The sequence below is a fragment of the Typha angustifolia genome, chromosome 4, assembly GCF_048772165.1.
Source record: "Typha angustifolia cultivar Huaian chromosome 4, ASM4877216v1, whole genome shotgun sequence".
Taxonomy (NCBI): domain Eukaryota; kingdom Viridiplantae; phylum Streptophyta; class Magnoliopsida; order Poales; family Typhaceae; genus Typha; species Typha angustifolia.
The window spans coordinates 403,377-420,738 of NC_133242.1; the positions used below are offsets into that span (position 1 = coordinate 403,377).

Consider the following 17,362-nt stretch of genomic DNA (forward strand, 5'->3'; position numbering starts at 1 on the left):
ATTTTAATGGAGTTTTCGATCCTTATCAAGAATTTCTTTTCCTTTTTTTTCGATAACAACTCCATGAGCGATTTTTCGATATACTGTAGTAAATTAAGATGTTAAAATTGCTGATCTATTTAACAATTTATGTATCATAGTATTTTTATATCTACGTGTACATAAATTTGCTCATGAAAAAAAAAACAATTTATAGTAAATATAATTTTCAACTTAGATAATAATATTTACCCGGTACGACATGTGTATTAAATTTCTTATTTACGTGTATCTCCTTCACGTTATATTATCTCAGTAATTTATTAAATAAAAGGCATATGTACTCTTAAACTTACTGATATCTTTTTATGGTTATAAAATTTTAATTAAATTTTCTCTCTTCAATCATTTTTTAATTACTTATATATAACTCTCGATGGTTTAAAATTGATGTAAACTAAAATTTGATAAGAGATAGAGAATTAAACTTAAATTAAATTCTATCTCCTATAAAATAAAGAATCAAATTTAATTTATCTAGTATTAAATTATATCTCATATAATTAAGGTCTAATTATAACTATCATAAGTAAAAATAAAAACGTGAAATTAAAAACGGAGATAAAAATAAGCTATTATAATTATATATTTTAGAGGGGTACTAAAGTATTTGACTATTTATATACATTTATAATTTATCCTACGTGACAATGACGTGATTTAAAATCATCTAATTTCATAAATATTATAACCCGCCAACTTAGCTACGATGTTTACTGTGCAAATTTAAAAATAGTCAAACTCATTTTAATGCCGGTGAGGTCATAACACACATAAGAATTTCAGATAACGTCGACGAGAATTGGGCTTGCTTACCTTGTAAGCAAAGTTCGCTCGGAAATGCTCTTACTCTGCCACGTTGAGCAAGAGATCTAAGTCGTCCGCACTTGTGAGAACGTAGGATTTTGTTCACTGTACTCCGTAAAACGTCTGACCGTAATGCAGAAATATACATATCAAAAGGAAGCTTCAGAATCAGTAAACATCCAATTCATTGTCAGAAATAATGCGACAAGATACGACTCAAAAATGATATTAGATAATAAGTAGTTATATCGATGATTCCATAAATATTGTTTAGCATTGAGCTGAATGTTATTGAAAGCATACAGCATTTTTGAAATGGCACAAGAAGAAACAATCAAGAATAATAGCCGAAGGAAATCCTGGAAGATTCACTTTAGCCTAGGAATTTCCATCACCTCTGTTCTCTTGTTTGTACAGTTCTCTTTGTTCTACTTGCTTTTGCCATCAACGCCTCCTTCAAGTGCGCTTGATGAGAGACTGACAAAGAAAAAATTAGCAGTTAATTAGTGATCACATATTTGCATAAGCATCAAGGTTACTATCTTTTTTGTTAATTAAGTGCATTTAAAGGAAGCCAGATCCTCGGGAATAACACATCTCAGAGACATCCTTCACCAAAATAGATTGGAGGTCAGGACCCCTTAACCCATCCAAAAAAAGGAATTAACAACCCTACTGACATTTGCTATCCAATTTGCTGATTGGCTAGCCTGACTGTAAATGTGATTAAAAGTTGTACACTTATATTGCAAAATAATTGAAAAGTGCATCAAGGTTGCTATTTAATATCTGTATACAGATGCTAGCACCCTATCCATTAACTCAATTATTTCCAGACGGTACAGAAGATGATGAAATGAGTGTAACAACAGGCATTGTAAGGAATGAGGATAGAGCCAGAGGTAGTAGCCATGTTATTTGTCAGAACAGTGCAGATGCAAGTAAAATGTTTACAAACGTAAAAACATTTTGCATAATGTCTGCTCCTTTATGTGAGACTAAGTATGCTTACATCAGCTGCTAACATACATATGCATGTGCGTTTGCAAGTAAAAATACTTTTAACTGTTGAACGATAATAATAATCTTGTGCAGACTTCTTAGAAGAAGACTATATTCCCAAAATTTAAATAAAAAAAGACCGAAGAAAGTAATCCAGTTGATGGTATGTTGGTGTCATACTCAATACATTTTGCTCTTATTTTTGTTTAAAACATACTACTTTGTCATCCACATTAGAAAAAAAAATTTCAAAAAGGATATTTTCTTTAATTGCAAAAATGAATATTAATCTGAACATAGATATGAAGTATGCAGGTTCAAGAATTCGGGAGCAAGTTGCAACTTCATTAAGAAAGCGTATGCACACGAAAATACACCAAATATAACGAGGGAAAGAGAAGTTTGATACAGGTTACAGCTAATTGGGTGTTGAGATATTTCATAATCTGACTAGCAGATGAAACTCCCATGGCATTGATTTGATCCCATGGCAGTCATTAATCATTCGTTTGAATTACCGTAGAAATCAGAAAGCAAAGCAAAAGCATGTAATGACAGAACTACTTGGCATGCATGAAAAATATAGAAAAATGAGGCACTAACCAGCCTCCAAACAATTGTAATGGCCAACTTCTTTTCAGTATCACTCTGAATCGGTTTCTGCCTGGCAAACAGGGAGGTAATATGTGTCCAGTTGCCAATATTTTTGTTGCACACCTTCCCAGACTTCCTTTGCCAAGCAATCTTTAACGGGAAGAGGAACAAATTGTGTTGAATAGCCTAAATTCGTAAGTTCCAATGAAACTAACTGGCAATAAACCACATGAAAAAATGCATTATCACCACAAAGGCCATTAAAGTATGAATATATTCCTCCAGGCTTCAGCAGACGAGGAAGATGCTGCTGAAATTTTTTCATGTCCTCATAATATTCGCCATAGGTGTCAAAGAATATACCTGTACGTGTAAAGGTGTTGCATCAACTTCAGATTCAACTAATATCCACAAGGTATTGAATATTAAACATATTGTCCAAAGAACAATCATTAGCAGAGTAATGGATGACAAATGGCACCTTGGTAATCCTCATAAAAAATTACTCTTGAACTGGTTGCCATACATTTTCAACAATTTAGACACAACACACTATCTAAAAGCAGAATGCTTGAAGATGATGTTGGATGATTGGTAAAGTTTTAGTATTGATTTTCTCAGAAGATCTGACAGGTTTACATTTTTTTCAGGAACACAACTTTCTCAAATATGGTCCCATAAGAGTAAAATTTCTTCTTTCTTCTCTTCCCTTATGTAACATGTCAAACTCTTGTTATCTTGTATGCTATATCTGATCCTAGATATATGCTACCTCTCTCAGAAAGCATGTATGGCAAGCAAAAATGCTTGCAGCTTCAGGCATATCTACACAGTATAACTGCATGAAGTATTAGATGTAAGCTTCATGGATTTGTCCGACAAAAGTTTTGGTAGAACTTCTCGGCTGTGGGGAATGAGATTAAATGATGCACATCCTACGAACACTCTCACTTCAAGTCATGGTGCCATCTTGATAGTCCTCAACATCAACATGCTGCGTGAATACGCAGTCAGACATCCCAAAAGAGACTTTTTCTCTTCTGATTGTTCTAAAAGTGCTTTAAGATGAAGATCTAGTTTTTAAAAATAAAAATTCATCCAAGCTTCAAACTTCAAAGTATCTCCTTGTACAATCTATATGCCCATATAGCGGAACACATTTTAAAGAAACTAGAGGAATCCTTTTACATGAGACTCTAATCCTACTCCTAACAACAATGATCAAAATCGAGCTAAGTCAAGTAAAATTAATATTACCTAAACCAATTGTCTATTCTTATGGAAAAAAAACGCCAGCTTCGTACAAAATCAACATTAGAGCTCAAACTTAAGAATACAAATAATATGATAGATTAGTTATAGAGTGGAGAAGGAAAATTAAGTTACCATCATAGGATTCAAGCTGATTGATAACATCTTGCCACCGCCCAAAAACAATCTTAACATTCTTCTTCTTCCCCCACCCCAATTTAATCATCCGGTCATACACCTCTGGGTGTGCCTCCACGATCGTGTGCTCCTCTGGCTCATACTTCTGAATCGCCTCATCCACGAGCCCCATCCCAAACCCCACATTGAGCACTCTCCCCGCCCCACCACTCCCACAGATCGCCCTCGCGTGCGCCTCCATGAGGGGCCTTTCCCACGCCATCATCACCGCCTTGCTCTCCGCATCCAGAACCTTATCCTCGCTAAAGACGACCCTCTCCTCGAGATACCCGCCGCGTTCTCCGCCGCCGGATCTGGCGATGGAGCCGAGGACGAGCTCGGCGCGGACGGCGAAGTCGAGGAGGAGCTCAAAGGCGGCGTCGTGGGAGTTGGACATGGCGAGGTCGCCGGCGGAGAATCCAGCGGGGGAAAGGGCGTTCCACGGGGCGCCGGCATCAAGGAGAAGGCGGACGACGGCGGCGTGGCCGTTGCGGGCGGCGTGCATGAGAGGGGTCTCGCCAGAGGTGTCGAAGTAAGAGGGGTCAGAGCCAGAGGAAAGTAGGTTGGATACCTCGGCGGCATCGCCGGAGGCGGCCGCCGCGCAGAGGAGCTCCTCCGGCGATAAATTCTTCTCCATTTGGTGGACGAGGAGTGTAGGGTTTTCGCGAGTGATGGGGTTTATGGGCGAAGTGATCTGTAACGATGAAAAGTATCTTAAACCAGCCTGGCCCAATATTAGATACTTGGGCCGAACTAGTTTCTAGTAATATGGCCTAATTCTTATCTTATAAGCCTGTATCTAGATAAAGGCCCAGTTTCTATAATTCTATTGCTCTGGCCCTATAAATTAATTCCTACATCAAGCTGCTCTCTTTTTTTCCTTTTCTTGTTTTCCACTGTCTACTCATCTCTCAGTATAGTAGCTACTTTTCTCTGATTGAGATTCGCTGAGAGCCTATATCATTCCAGGTGCATCATTGTACATGCATCAATTACAACGTAAGAATTCACAATTTCAAACGGATCAGCCCACACAAAACCCAGTCCACTTTTTTCTCTCAGTAGCGAATAATGCAGCCGACTACCATCAACGACAAAAGCACTTACAGGACAGCATCTGGTTCACAGGCGGACTTTAGTGCTTTATTCTGTAGCCTTTGAGATCCTCCCAAAGTTGAGGTCATAAAGGTTTATTAATTCTTCTTATATATAGTTTCATTCCTTTAGCATACTCGAAATTTTTAAGCTTCAGCCACCTCACCTACGTATAATAAAGTGGAGTCGACCATCTACTCGGCAAAGCCAACTGGTTTAGTGGGTTTCTTTTGTCCAACCTATGTGGGTGAAAGAGATGTAGCAGTGTTCCTCTCCACTGGGGAATCTCATCATGATGTGGACCCATATCAAATTTTCTTATCAATTTAGACCAGTTACTTATGTTGCACAAAAGGAAAACCCAAAGAAGCAATGAGAACTCCAAAGTAAGGAAAAATATAATTAATCACTAGTAGAATGATCATGCCTATCTACATAGGCCAGCTGCAAATTATGCCATGTGTAGCAAATGTATTGATGGGCCATCTCTCTCTCTCTGCTTTCTTTCTTTTTCTTTTTAGAAACAAAAAAAAAAAAAAAAAACTCTCTATACGACTATACTTTCTACGAGTAGATAAAATAGTACTAATGCTTCAACCTATATCAAATTATCTCATTGTAAGACATAAAAAAAATTGCACAACTCAAGGTTGATGCTCTGATAAAAAGAAGTTCGTTAAAAATTAATTCTATTAACACTGTAGAATTTATGAAGCTGTTGAAGAGTCACCAGGCCTCTCCACCTGTATGGAAATTGGGACATTGCCCGTACCAAAGTTGAAAGCAATGGTCCTTTCTTCGAGACATTTTGTACGCATAGAAGAAGTCTAAATCTATGCACTCATATATACGTACATACATGGGGAACCGGAAAGGTGTGGCTATGATAACTTCTTTTATTTATTTATTGTTTATTTCTCAAGCAGTTACAAAAGTCGATGCACCGCTACCGCCTGTTGTTAATTGCTTTAATATCCTGAACCACTTTCCACTCGACCGTTGCGTTCACGAGTTATTCAAATTCGAGGATTTAATTTCACGCCCAAATCCGTGTGAAGAGAAAGTCCGTGACAGGTGTAGCTGAGGTGAGACTTTAAACGGTTCAAATTTCTAATTTTTCTCCGTCAAAGTTTGCAGATATGAATATTGAAATACAAAATATTTGTGAATAATTACTTTGATGCAAGATCGAGTGGATGATGAACTCATTCAATTCCATTTATCTCAATCTAGTAAATCGAGCATGTCCCACGTCAAATCATGTCGGTTTTGAACCAAATTTTAAGTTTTAATAACAATTTATGACAAGAAAACGTTAATGGAGCGAATTAAAAGCAATCAATGTACACAAGGTTTACCAAAGTCTTTTCTCTTGTCTTCTTCCATTCATCTTCTCTACCGCTACTAGAAATTAATCATCGAAGAAACGTTACAGATAACACGAATTCTACTCTCCACTTATCGTGGGGCGGTGGCGGGGTCCACGGTTGTTTTCGGTGGACTACATCAAGCTATAGAGTTCATCAGGCACCGTCCAGTTAATTACCTGATGTGATTATGAGGGTTAGATTTGGAAATTTAGGTCCATGTCAGAGCGATCGGGCTGGCAACCACGTGCTTCCCGTCGGACCACACGAGCCGCCCGAACCCAGTAGTCCCTGAGGGCAGCGACCGTGCGGAGAAGGTTACCGTGTAGCTCAGCTGCTCACCGCCCTTCTTAAAGCTCAATTCCTCTGGCTCCACCTTTATTGTCACCGCCCCGCCGTCCACCGTTGCCGTCGCCGTCGGCTTGTACGTCCCCGGATCGCCCACGTTGGTCAGCGTTCGCTTGTGCGTCACGGAGGTGACCCCACCGCCGTCCTTCATGGTGTCGAACGCCACCATGAAGGACGGGTAATTGAGTGCGGACACCGCGTAGGTCTTCTTACCGTCGCACGTGTCGTTTGCGCGCTTGGTGACGGCCGCGATCTGGAGGGAAGTGTAGTTGAGCGCGCAGAGGAAGTCGACGTAGTCGTCGGTGGTGAGGTCGTAGACGAGCCCCGGATCCAAGGCGCGAGGTGGGTCCACGTGACCAGCGCCGAGATCGAATGGGGTGGCAGCCTTGCCCGTTGCCACGTCGAGGATGCCCTCGCCGCTGGGGTAAGCGGTGTAGGCGGTAGTCATGAGGGCGGACCGGACAGCAGCAGGGCTCCATTCCGGGTGGGCCCCTTTGAGCAGCGCGGCGAGGCCGCTTACGTGCGGGCACGACATGGAGGTGCCCGAGATGATGTTGAACTCGACGCGGCGGGGATCCACCGCTAACCCGGTGGGCCCCACGGCGCCGGTCCAGCCGGCGAGAATGTTGACCCCGGGGGCGATCAGGTCCGGCTTGAGTATCTCCGGCGTGACGAGGTTGGGCCCGCGGGACGAGAACGCGGCCACGACGGGCGAGGGCCGCACGCCGACCTGCGTCCCACCGAAGACGATGGTGGCGGTGGGGTTGGAGTTCGAGAAGAGGTAAGCCTTAATGGCCTCACCAGCCTTTTGGCCTACTCCGGTGGCGGGGAGGAGGTGGGCGTCGGCGACGAGCTCTTCCCCGTTCGCTGCGGTGTTCGCGAGCACCATCCCGGCCCCACCTGCTTCCTTCACCACGTACCCCTTCTGCACCCTCGCGTTGATGCCTCGATCGCAGAGCACGACCTTCCCGGCCACCTTCTCCGGCACAAGCGACCCCGGCATACACAGGTTACCGTTGGTGGAGTTCGTCACGTTTCCAGCGTAGACCAACGGGATCAGAGTGTTCGGTAGCGGCTTTCCGCTGTAGAGCGACACGCCTGAAAAATTTCGGCCGTTACCTAGCACGGCGTAGGCCGGGAAGTCGCGGTCCAGCGTGCCGGCTCCAACTGTGGTGATCCACGGCGCCGTGTTGGAGAGCGTGGAGGCGCCCGGGCCGGCGTTCCCTGCCGAGCACGAGACGAGCACGCCCCTTTCCATCGCGGAGAAGGCCCCGATCGCCACGCTGTCGCGGAAGTAGTCGGCGGAGCTGCCGCCAAGGGAGAGAGAGAGCACGTGGCAGCCGTCCGCCACGGCGGCGTCCATGGCAGCCAGTATGTCCGAGCTGAAGCAGCCCCCGACCCAGCACACCTTGTAGGCCGCCACACGCGCGCGCACGGACATGCCACGAGCGATCCCGGCAGCGTAGCCGAGGAGGCTCGCGTCCTCGACGGGGGATCCGGCAGCCGTGGATGATGTGTGGGTCCCGTGGCCGTCGTTGTCGCGCGGTGACTTCGACTCCTTCGACTCATCGATGGGGCCCATGCTGGCCTCGTAGCCCCTGGAGAAGAAGCGAGCTCCGATGAGCTTCCGGTTACAAGCGGAGGAGTTGAAGTCCCTGCCCGTCTGGCACGTGCCTTTCCACATGGCCGGGACGGGGCCGAAGCCGGTGTCGTCGTAGCTCTTGCGCTCGGGCCAGACCCCTGTGTCCAACACCCCGACCACCACGTCGCTCCCCGAGTTCGACGCCGGAAAGAGCCCGTCCTGCTTGTCCAACCCCAAGAACTCGGGAGTCCGAGTCGTATGGAGCTCGTAGACGACCTCGGGATTCACGGAGAGGACCCCTCCTCGGCGAGCCATGGCTCGAGCCTCGGCTAAGGTCAGCCGGGCGGAGAAGCCGTGGGTGACCGTCTCGTAGGCGTATAGGAGCTCGGCCGAGTCCGACACAGATCGGAGCGAGGCGCCGTACCACTCACCGTGCTCCGTGAACTCGGCCGGCATCTGGGACTTGGCCATGTGGACGATGTAGGTCTTTCTCTCCTCCGCCGCGGACACGTGGCACGCGGCGGCGAGAACCGCCGCGAAATAGAGCACCGACATCCACCCCATCGCCATTTGGTGTTGGGTTGTGGATGGGTTTGGCCTTCCTCTTAAAAGGAGTGTGGGGAAGAGTACGGTCTTTAAATTATAAGGGTGGGTGAGAAAGAAGAGACGGAGGAAGAGTAATATGTGGGAATGCGATGTTTGCGCGTCAAAGATGGACAAATGATTGATTGCTTACAGACAAGAAGGAAGGGGATTACAGTCGAGCAAGCAAGAGAGAGATTGAGAGAGTGAAGTGGGGGAGAAGAAGAAAGAGAGAGAAGACAGAGTGGAGAAAGGTGGATTAGCTAGGCCAGTCACATGGCTTCGTCTTCTACTCGTTTTTCTTTTTTCTTTTTCGTTTTTCTTATTTCTTTCTTTATTTCTCGCTATCTCTAAACCGCCGATTATTCAAACATTTAATGAGGCTATTAATCTAATGTACACATGCTTAGTTTTGGGGCAAATTTGGTATATTAGCGATCTTTGAATAAAATTCTAGCTCTAGTTGATCAATTCGAGAGAGAGATAGAGAGACGTGCCGATTTCTGATGAGGGAAAGGGCAAAGGTAGGCCGTAATGGTGGGGCCCACCTTCGCTGGCCTTTGATGAGGAAGGGAGCATTGGGGACGTTGCGGATTTTGGGGTATAGTTCAAGCGCTATCGGAACCTTTGCTCCCATTTCTGATCTTTTAAAACGGTCGATATCACGATATGGAATATATATATATATATTAAAGATTTGCAATTGTTGCATGCTCGGATTTGCGGTGCACTGAATCTGAAAAGTGACAGCACTATGGTAGTGCTAATGGCAGTGTGTGGGTGTGGCTCGATTAATGGGAAAGGTAATTAAATTATCTAATCCTTAAACTTATATACTTTGAGGCTCATGTGCATTGTATTAATCCAAAAGCTCAGCATTTTATTCAGCCCATATTTAGAGAAAAAACTGTGGTTTTTTTTTAATGGGTTACTTAAGCACCTCTTGTACCACTAATACCAGTAAACAAAAAAAACACAATAGCGCGAGTTGGGAAAATTCCATTCCCAAGTACATCCGTATTTTATATTTCTTTCTAAATTTGCTAACCAATTGATAGACTTATTAGCTTTAAGGAAGGCTATCACCCGTGACACATTAGGTGCCCGAAACAAGTACCCAGCAAGCAGTCTCCTATGTGAGGTGACGCATAGTCGCATAGACCAGGGGCCAGGTAAATGCCACTGATAAAATTCGGTGTCAGCTATCCACTGTTAAATTTGTAATGACTTTCTGTCTTAAAAAATAAGAGCATTTTCGAAGAGCAGAAACTTTAGCGGAAGTTGATTTAAAAACAGTCAGCTATAATTGGGGAACCCTGTAGAAGCAAAGGATAAACTCTCCTCCCCTAGGGATGGAGAGATCATATCCACCCTATCCGGGTCTTCTCTAAGTGGGAGATAAGTAGAGAGAATTCTCTCACTTGGGGAAGGACTAAACATTTCATTTTTGACAATCTTCATCCCAGGAGCGATCCCAGATGAGCTCCTTAACACAATAGGTTCAGTCAACTAGGCCTGTGTTAAAGAAAGTAGGCTATTTTGAGAGGGGGAGGTCGTTAGTGCACAGGTAATAAAAACTATAATTTGTCGTTAGTGCACAGGTAATAAAAACTATGGTTAATAATTAAATTAAATTAAATTACTAGAGTGTGATAGAAAAAATATATTAGAGTAGTGAGTGTAGCATACAGAAAGGTAGCCTAGAATTTTATATATATATATATATAATGCTTAAAGGTATTATAATTATTTTTTTTATCGTCCAAGAGTCTGAATACTAGATATAAACTAAATATAAGCACTTAGTTTTTACCAAGTTTTAACTAATATAATCTATTAAGCTATGCAATCTAGTTTTCAAATCATATACGTCGTTGAACTATTGTTTCGAACTAAATGCTATTGAGACATTACTCCAAGTCAACCGTATCATTTAGTCATCAACTGAGCCGAGTTATTAAGCTAAGCTATCAAACCATCAAATAATTTTCTCCACAGTAATTATTTAATGTTGGAATTGATCCCCAACCAACCTTTTAGACTATATTATTATAAGAATTTTTTTTTTAATCAAAGGAAGCCACGTCCACCTGAAACTAAACAACTCGTAGCCATTGAGCTGTCAAAATAGAGGAGGTTATAGTTCCTCAACCAAACCTATCGGGTGTTTGCCTAATATGCTACTCTATTCCCCTCCCGATATAAATGAGCCATACTGAACTTTGTAAAACTCTTACCCAGCCTAAGACACTCAATGATTATCAACTTGATCCTCTACGGGCACTCGGTCTTTCTCGAGCAAATTTAGGCAAGTAAGGAGGAGTCAACTCCACCTATACACCTATAATCTACGATATCCATAAGCCGTAGCTATCCTCAATCCTAGCGGAGTGCCCAGGCTTCACTCATCAGCACTTAGTCCGCTGGCGTCGGCTCCCATGCAATTTCTACGAGGCTTCCATCCTCCATACTCCGCACCGCCCAAAATTAATTACATTATTATAAGATTATATCCTTTGATCACGGTTCACCTATGTATGGTAACAGATCGTCTGCAGCCCCGAATGTTGGAACACTACAGCCATGACTTGGAAGCGTCCTATTAGATGTAACATATTTCTGCGATACATAAGCTTATAATGCAAGTTAGGCTATTCGTACTAATGGGCTAATTGGGCCCAGTATTGGTCTCCTTTGCTTACTGGACCAAATTTGTAGTTCGATTGCAGTCTGGATATATTCAGACTCAAATTTAGCCCAGTAGACGGGTGGGTGTGTTTAAGATTTCATGTAACCCGTCGTTGAGCTAACTCCATCCCCGGGAAAGGAAAATGGCGCTCCGCGCGAGAGATCTCCACCGCCTCTACTTCCTCCTCCCCGAGGCCATCGCACCAATTCACTCCGTCTCCCGCTTAACGAATCCTAGCTCCAATGGCCGAGGAATTCGAGCACTAACCACCGATAACACCGCCCGCGGCAATGAGGATTTCGGCGGCAAGAGCGCCTACGAAGTGCTAGGGGTGTCAGAGACCAGCTCCGCGGCGGAGATCAAGGCATCGTTCCGAAAGCTCGCGAAGGTGACCCACCCCGATTTGGCCGCCTCCTCGATTAGCCACGCCGCCGCATCGGGACGCTTCGTCCAGATCCTCGCCGCTTATGAAGTATCCCTATCCCTTATGCTGTTATTTAGATTTTGGAATCCGATGCTTCCCTTGCTTAGAATCTTCAGCTAGTTTTGCTTATTTTTGATTGTATTGTGCGATGTCAGATGGATACTCTTTTTGAGAATTTATATCATGGTTAACTTTAGATGAAGTAGGTCTTTTGAATTGGTTTGAGGATTTGACCTTATTCTTTTTGTACCTTTCAATAAAAAGGATTAAAGAGAATGGACGAATTGGCTTAGACTGCTGTTTTTGATGATTAAGAACTAGACTGATGCAGTGGATGGAATTGATTTTGTTGGGGAAGATTAAACAGGATGGTGGCAAGATGTTTCATTTAATCAATGTTCTATTAGGAAGAGTTGGGTTTGAGGAGACTCATTGGAAAGGTTTATGAAAGTATCAGACCGCACAATATTTTTCATCTGAATTTGTAGAAAGAGTCTTTTTTATGTCGTTCTTCCTCATATGAAGACATCAACAACTTATAGTTCTTTGCTATTGGTTACTTGTTTTTGCGTATTTCATTATGGTGTGGAGGTAACGGGTGTATGTCAACATGAATAACAACACATATTGCACCATATGTTTCTCTCTTTATGTTTTTTTTAACTCGCCAATGCTTTTGATTACTTGCTGCAGCAATTTATGAAACCTTGCTCATTGTCACTTGCATTGTGGCACAGATTCTATCAGATTCTCAGAAGAGAGCCCATTACGACGGTTATCTATTTACTCAGAGAAGGACAACTCAGAAGCATCCTGAACCTGGTTCGGTTATGTACACGAGAAGTTCATCTATTGTAATCACTAGGGAAAGTAACGTCGTTGAGTGGCTAAAGTTGTATAGGCTTGTAATTGATGACATAATTATGAAGAGAAAAGTTGCAACAGGCTCGAGTTATTTTGATAAACTTGAGAATGAACTTTATTCAGCAATACGTGCTGCGTATTATGGTCCCCTAATTGAATCTATGGATTTCCTCCCAGATTGTTTTGAAGCTGAGGAACGGTCTGTGTACGAGACTTCTGAGTTATTGCACCTGGTTTCAGGGCGTGATTTGTTTGGTATTATTTATGTTGCAGATGATGTTCCAGAGCTATCACATGGTTTCCATGAGAAACTAGAACCTTTTGATCACATAATGCGCGGAGTTTCTCAATATCCTCGGCATACTATGAGACAGAAAGCTTCTGTACCTTTAGGTACTGTAGATATTCATGAGAAAGATGATAAACAAAATGGTAACTTCCAGTCAGATGTTTACAAGGATCTTGAATTGCATCTCTGTGGAAGAGTTGTTGCTACTGCAACAAGGAATCCTACATGCAAATGCCTTGATTTACCAACTGCTGATTCTGAAGACCACATACATGTCTTTCTTACTCCAAATGAATCAGTTTCGCATGGTCCATCTCAATCATGTATCCATCTGGGCACCATAACTGGACTAGGAAGCACCGGAGAGGAAGGTTCCTGCTCTGTTTACAATGGACATGGTACAGAAACTCATGTGATTATGAACCACAGGACATTGATGGTTTGTACAATCATTTCTTCGGATCAAATAACTTGACATACTTTTCTAGATACATACTTAGCTATTATCTATTGCTAAACCCATAGCTACAATGTCCTAACAGGCCCAAAGTTTGTTACTCCTGACGATGCTTAAGACATTGCTTATGATAACATATATATGACAAAAATGCTTTAATTTGGAAATATGTGTATTTCATAATTTGAAATTGTTCACTGCATTCAGTCTCATAGGAGGACATCAGTAAGTTTGACAATGAGGCTTCACAGGCATTGTGGTGGCACAGCCCTACTAATAGAAACAACTTGCCTAGTATTGGTGTTAAGGCTACATACTTTTTGCACTCTCTAGGCTCCACATTGGTGGGAGCCTTGTGCAATTATGATGCCTTTGTAGGTTGTGCACATTGTCTTCATTAAATCTTTGCTTGCTTTTATAAATCGTCTAGTATCTTTAAATATTTGTTTATAGTATGCATGTTCTGCTGATACCTTAAAAGTTTTACTTTGCCGCAAAACCTGCAACAAGATTCTTTACCGTTAGATGGTCCACTCTGGTTATGATTCATATTTTATTTGCCTGTCCTGGAACTGAACTAACAAATCTTTTTTATTTTGTATCTATTGCATCTCTTAGCTCCTTTAGCTTGTGTATAGACTAGGACACAAAGCACTAATGATGTGCTTGGGTTTCCTGATACTTCAATCAACCCCTTCTTTTCTTATGTCTAATTCAGAGAATAGGGAATAATGTGCAGATCTAAATTACCACCATAAACTTTGTAATTGTTGTTTGTGCCTAGAGATAGGATGGCTATACTCATCCAATCTGCTATGTTGCACGTCTAGTTATACTGCTTCATTTCACAGGTAAAACACATGCACTGGTATCAAGTTGGAGGTGAAGTTTCAAATTGTGAATGTCGATGTAGTAGAGCTCGCTTGCCGCCTAGCAGGTACACTAGTTTGCCTTATATCGTATCACTCTTGATATGTTTGGCCAATTTTTGTTGATTGTTGTTATGTAGACTGGCTTTACATCTAGAGCACTAGTTTTTAGGTACTAGTAGTTGGTCAGTGGTAGTTTTTTTATCCTACTTTAGTATTTGATTGATTTTTTTTTCTTTCTAGCAAGTAGTATTACAGAATCTGTAATCTGCTTGCTTAATATATGAAAACTGCCTCTTACTCTTTCATGTTTTCAAGCATTAATCATTGTTAGATCAGTTGCTATCTGGAGATTGTTTAGAGGTAAATATTGCTTCTATGGAATAGCTTATTTTGGTCTCGTAGGAGAAAAGTTGCATGAGCATTCTTTCAATTGACTAAAAATCAGTGGGTTTAAGAATTGGTAGGATTTGGCACTGTCTGTAATCACCAGTAGAGAAGTCTGCCAGCTTTCTGTAAGTCTCAGTAGATTCACCCTTTCTAACTATCACTCCTGTGTTGCTTTTGCAGATATTGGCTTTTTGAGCCTCGTTGTTATATGCATGATGTTGGTGGCTGGTATATTGAAACATTTGGCAGAGACAAGAAAGGGAAAACTGTCCCATCGCCAAGGCAGTGGGATGGTTTCATTGAACATCCTGAAAAGTAAGCTTAATAAACAATAGTAAATATTTATATAAGTAATTTCCCTGGTTCATTGTTCTTACGAAATCAGGGACCTTTCCTGAGTTAGGAAATATAGTAAATAAGCAAATAATGCAACCAGCTGAAATCATAAATTGTTTGTTCAGTCAAAATCAATATATACTACATAAGTTTTTTACACCAATCACATACTTTCTCTTCATAGGTGACAATGATATGCTTCAAAAGTACTAAGTATTTTTTTAAAAAAATATACTACAGCTAGTAAATATCCTTCAAAAGTATTAAGTATATTTTGGAAATATAAATGGACTAAATAATTAATTATATACTATTTATTCTTTTCTTCTGTCTGACCAGTTAAGTATATTTGCCAAGTTATCTTGCAGAAGTTTAGTTATTAAAATTTTGGAAGTTGTTATTTGCTAATGACTATTCTTCAAAAGTATCTGATAGTTTGAACTAAAAGTTTATTGGAAATAAATTATGAGATAAAGTGAAGTTTCAATCAAAAGCATGCCTTAGATTTTGATGGATATTGTGGATTGATTACCGTATAAATGTGCAATTACAGGAGACTACATCCTGCAATGTATTTGCTGGCTCTGGCATATAGATCATTAGATCTCGAGGAGGCAAAGAGAAGGAGATGGAATGTTAAGAATTTTTTTAAATCAAACCTTTATTATATTCTTCACTGGTGTAAGAAGTTCTTTTAATGGGGCCAATTCAGAGATATGGAGAGAAGACATTGGAAGAAAGGTAAAAGCTTGAGTTATAAGAAACTTTTCAGGAGTTCACTTTAGTTCCTGTCAGGAATTGCCACCATATCTATCTACTTCTGCATACCTCGGAGACATTGAAGCTAGCAAACTTTGCAACTTTTAGTTATATACTATTCTATGTTGCAACTTATGTGGATCCTCACATTTGGTTGACGATTATTGCGACGTACCTTTCCAGATTGGTGGATTTGGGAACGGTGGAGCTTATCCTGTATAACTCTTATGTCACATGCCGAGGGTTCCAGACTTCATTCAACTGGGGCGTAATTTTCCTGTCAAGTTACAGAGGAAAGTCTGTTATGCTGTACATGGCATGATTTTCTACCACTCTTAGAAGCCAGCAGATGGTAATCAACACTATCCCAATTTCCCTAGCAATTTCTTTCTACTCATTGTTATTATGCTATGAGCACATTGTTCATATTCTTTTTTTGTGCTTTTAACATTCTGGCACTCTTACAAGTGCACTATAGAAAAGAAGAGCATTTACTTAGATGTCGTATTTCTTTTCATTCCATTAGCAGGGGATTACTTTGCCCCGCCGTTCTCTTTGACTCTTTTCATGTGAAAGGAACGCTAGGAGCAATATACAAAGTGCCTGCGCATGATTCCAGGTGCATTTAAGATTGTGACATTGCTTTAGGGAGTTGATTGTTGAACTAAGATTCTCTGCCCTTACCTTAAATTATTCTCATAGATTCGCACGATATCAACAGAAGTTATATGTTTTTAATTGATAGGTAGACATTGCATGTCTACATGTTTTCTAAATTCTCAGCATGAAAGAAGATTCGAAGTCTCTTTTCACAATCTATTGTTCTTTCACCAGTCTTTCACTAAAACTCATACTAATATTCTTTGATTACTCATGGATGGATCTCTAATTCCTGCCCTTTTGTAACAGTGTGACAGGTGAATAGTAGAAAGGTGCATCTGAGTGTGACCCAAGTTTCATCCAATCCGACCGGACCCAGGATGTTACTATTGCTAGTCCTAATCGAAGTCAAAATCCTTCCCACTGGACTTAATTGAGAGCAGCCTTGAAGCTTTTGGAAGCAAAGCGAAGTTTTGCTCCAAATTATTCGAATAAATGAAGTGGAGGACAACCAAACGCTTCTTCCAATATCGTGTGGACTCGTGGACACCTGTCTCTTTGTCCCCCACGAATAGTATCGCCAACCATCCTCATTTATTTGAGCCTTTCTTTTCGAGACGATTAATTATTTCATGAGACGGCAAGTCTCGTACGCAATTGTAAATAAAGATTCTTCCTTTCCACTTCCTTTGTGCAATCAGCACAAAGTATTGGTTATTGGTGTCAGAATGGTTTTGGATAGGTTTATTTGACTAAAATATGCAGGCAGATGACGAATTGCTTATTGAAATTGAATTAAAACTCGACCATTATTAAATGCTAATATTACAGGCAAAAATAT

At 41.5% G+C, this 17,362-nt stretch overlaps 3 protein-coding genes across 6 annotated transcripts; 1 reads left to right on the forward strand and 2 right to left on the reverse strand.

Moving 5' to 3' along the window:
• Positions 1-879: 879 nt before the first annotated feature.
• Positions 880-4,557, reverse strand: LOC140759010 (protein arginine N-methyltransferase 2). Of its 2 annotated transcripts, XR_012104182.1 has the most exons (4): positions 3,829-4,557; positions 2,452-2,805; positions 1,242-1,323; positions 880-969 (listed from the first exon to the last, which is right to left on the reverse strand). XR_012104182.1 is itself a non-coding variant. In XM_073095451.1 (3 exons), exons 1-2 carry the CDS (start codon positions 4,505-4,507, stop codon positions 2,492-2,494), a joined length of 993 nt encoding a protein of 330 aa, XP_072951552.1. In that variant the 5' UTR covers positions 4,508-4,557; the 3' UTR covers positions 1,038-1,323; positions 2,452-2,491. The 2 variants fall into 2 exon arrangements, 1 of the variants encoding a protein (XP_072951552.1); XM_073095451.1 differs by lacking the exon at positions 880-969 and having other exon boundaries at positions 1,038-1,323.
• A 1,761-nt stretch (positions 4,558-6,318) lies between these two features.
• Positions 6,319-9,133, reverse strand: LOC140759777 (subtilisin-like protease SBT1.7). The gene has a single exon (XM_073096427.1). It carries the CDS (start codon positions 8,830-8,832, stop codon positions 6,544-6,546), a length of 2,289 nt encoding a protein of 762 aa, XP_072952528.1. The 5' UTR covers positions 8,833-9,133; the 3' UTR covers positions 6,319-6,543.
• A 2,489-nt stretch (positions 9,134-11,622) lies between these two features.
• Positions 11,623-17,285, forward strand: LOC140759778 (uncharacterized). 3 transcript variants are annotated; one of them, XM_073096429.1, is made up of 8 exons: positions 11,623-12,005; positions 12,695-13,549; positions 14,419-14,504; positions 15,007-15,141; positions 15,716-15,903; positions 16,105-16,273; positions 16,448-16,540; positions 16,831-17,285. In XM_073096429.1, exons 1-5 carry the CDS (start codon positions 11,676-11,678, stop codon positions 15,858-15,860), a joined length of 1,551 nt encoding a protein of 516 aa, XP_072952530.1. In that variant the 5' UTR covers positions 11,623-11,675; the 3' UTR covers positions 15,861-15,903; positions 16,105-16,273; positions 16,448-16,540; positions 16,831-17,285. The 3 variants fall into 3 exon arrangements, with proteins under 3 accessions (XP_072952530.1, XP_072952531.1, XP_072952529.1); XM_073096430.1 differs by having other exon boundaries at positions 16,451-16,540; XM_073096428.1 differs by lacking the exon at positions 16,448-16,540.
• The last annotated feature ends 77 nt before the right edge of the window (positions 17,286-17,362 follow it).

What these genes read in the sequence shown, in the direction of transcription:
- LOC140759010 (XM_073095451.1), bottom strand. Translation starts at nt 4,507, where the DNA reads ATGGAGAAGAATTTATCGCCGGAGGAGCTCCTCTGCGCGGCGGCCGCC. An exon ending in TCAGCTTGAATCCTATGATG is followed by an intron (nt 2,806 to 3,828) that starts GTAACTTAATTT and finishes TTACACGTACAG; the next exon opens with GTATATTCTTTGACACCTAT.
- LOC140759777 (XM_073096427.1), bottom strand. Translation starts at nt 8,832, where the DNA reads ATGGCGATGGGGTGGATGTCGGTGCTCTATTTCGCGGCGGTTCTCGCC.
- LOC140759778 (XM_073096429.1), top strand. Translation starts at nt 11,676, where the DNA reads ATGGCGCTCCGCGCGAGAGATCTCCACCGCCTCTACTTCCTCCTCCCC. An exon ending in TGAACCACAGGACATTGATG is followed by an intron (nt 13,550 to 14,418) that starts GTTTGTACAATC and finishes TTCATTTCACAG; the next exon opens with GTAAAACACATGCACTGGTA. An exon ending in TTCATTGAACATCCTGAAAA is followed by an intron (nt 15,142 to 15,715) that starts GTAAGCTTAATA and finishes GTGCAATTACAG; the next exon opens with GAGACTACATCCTGCAATGT.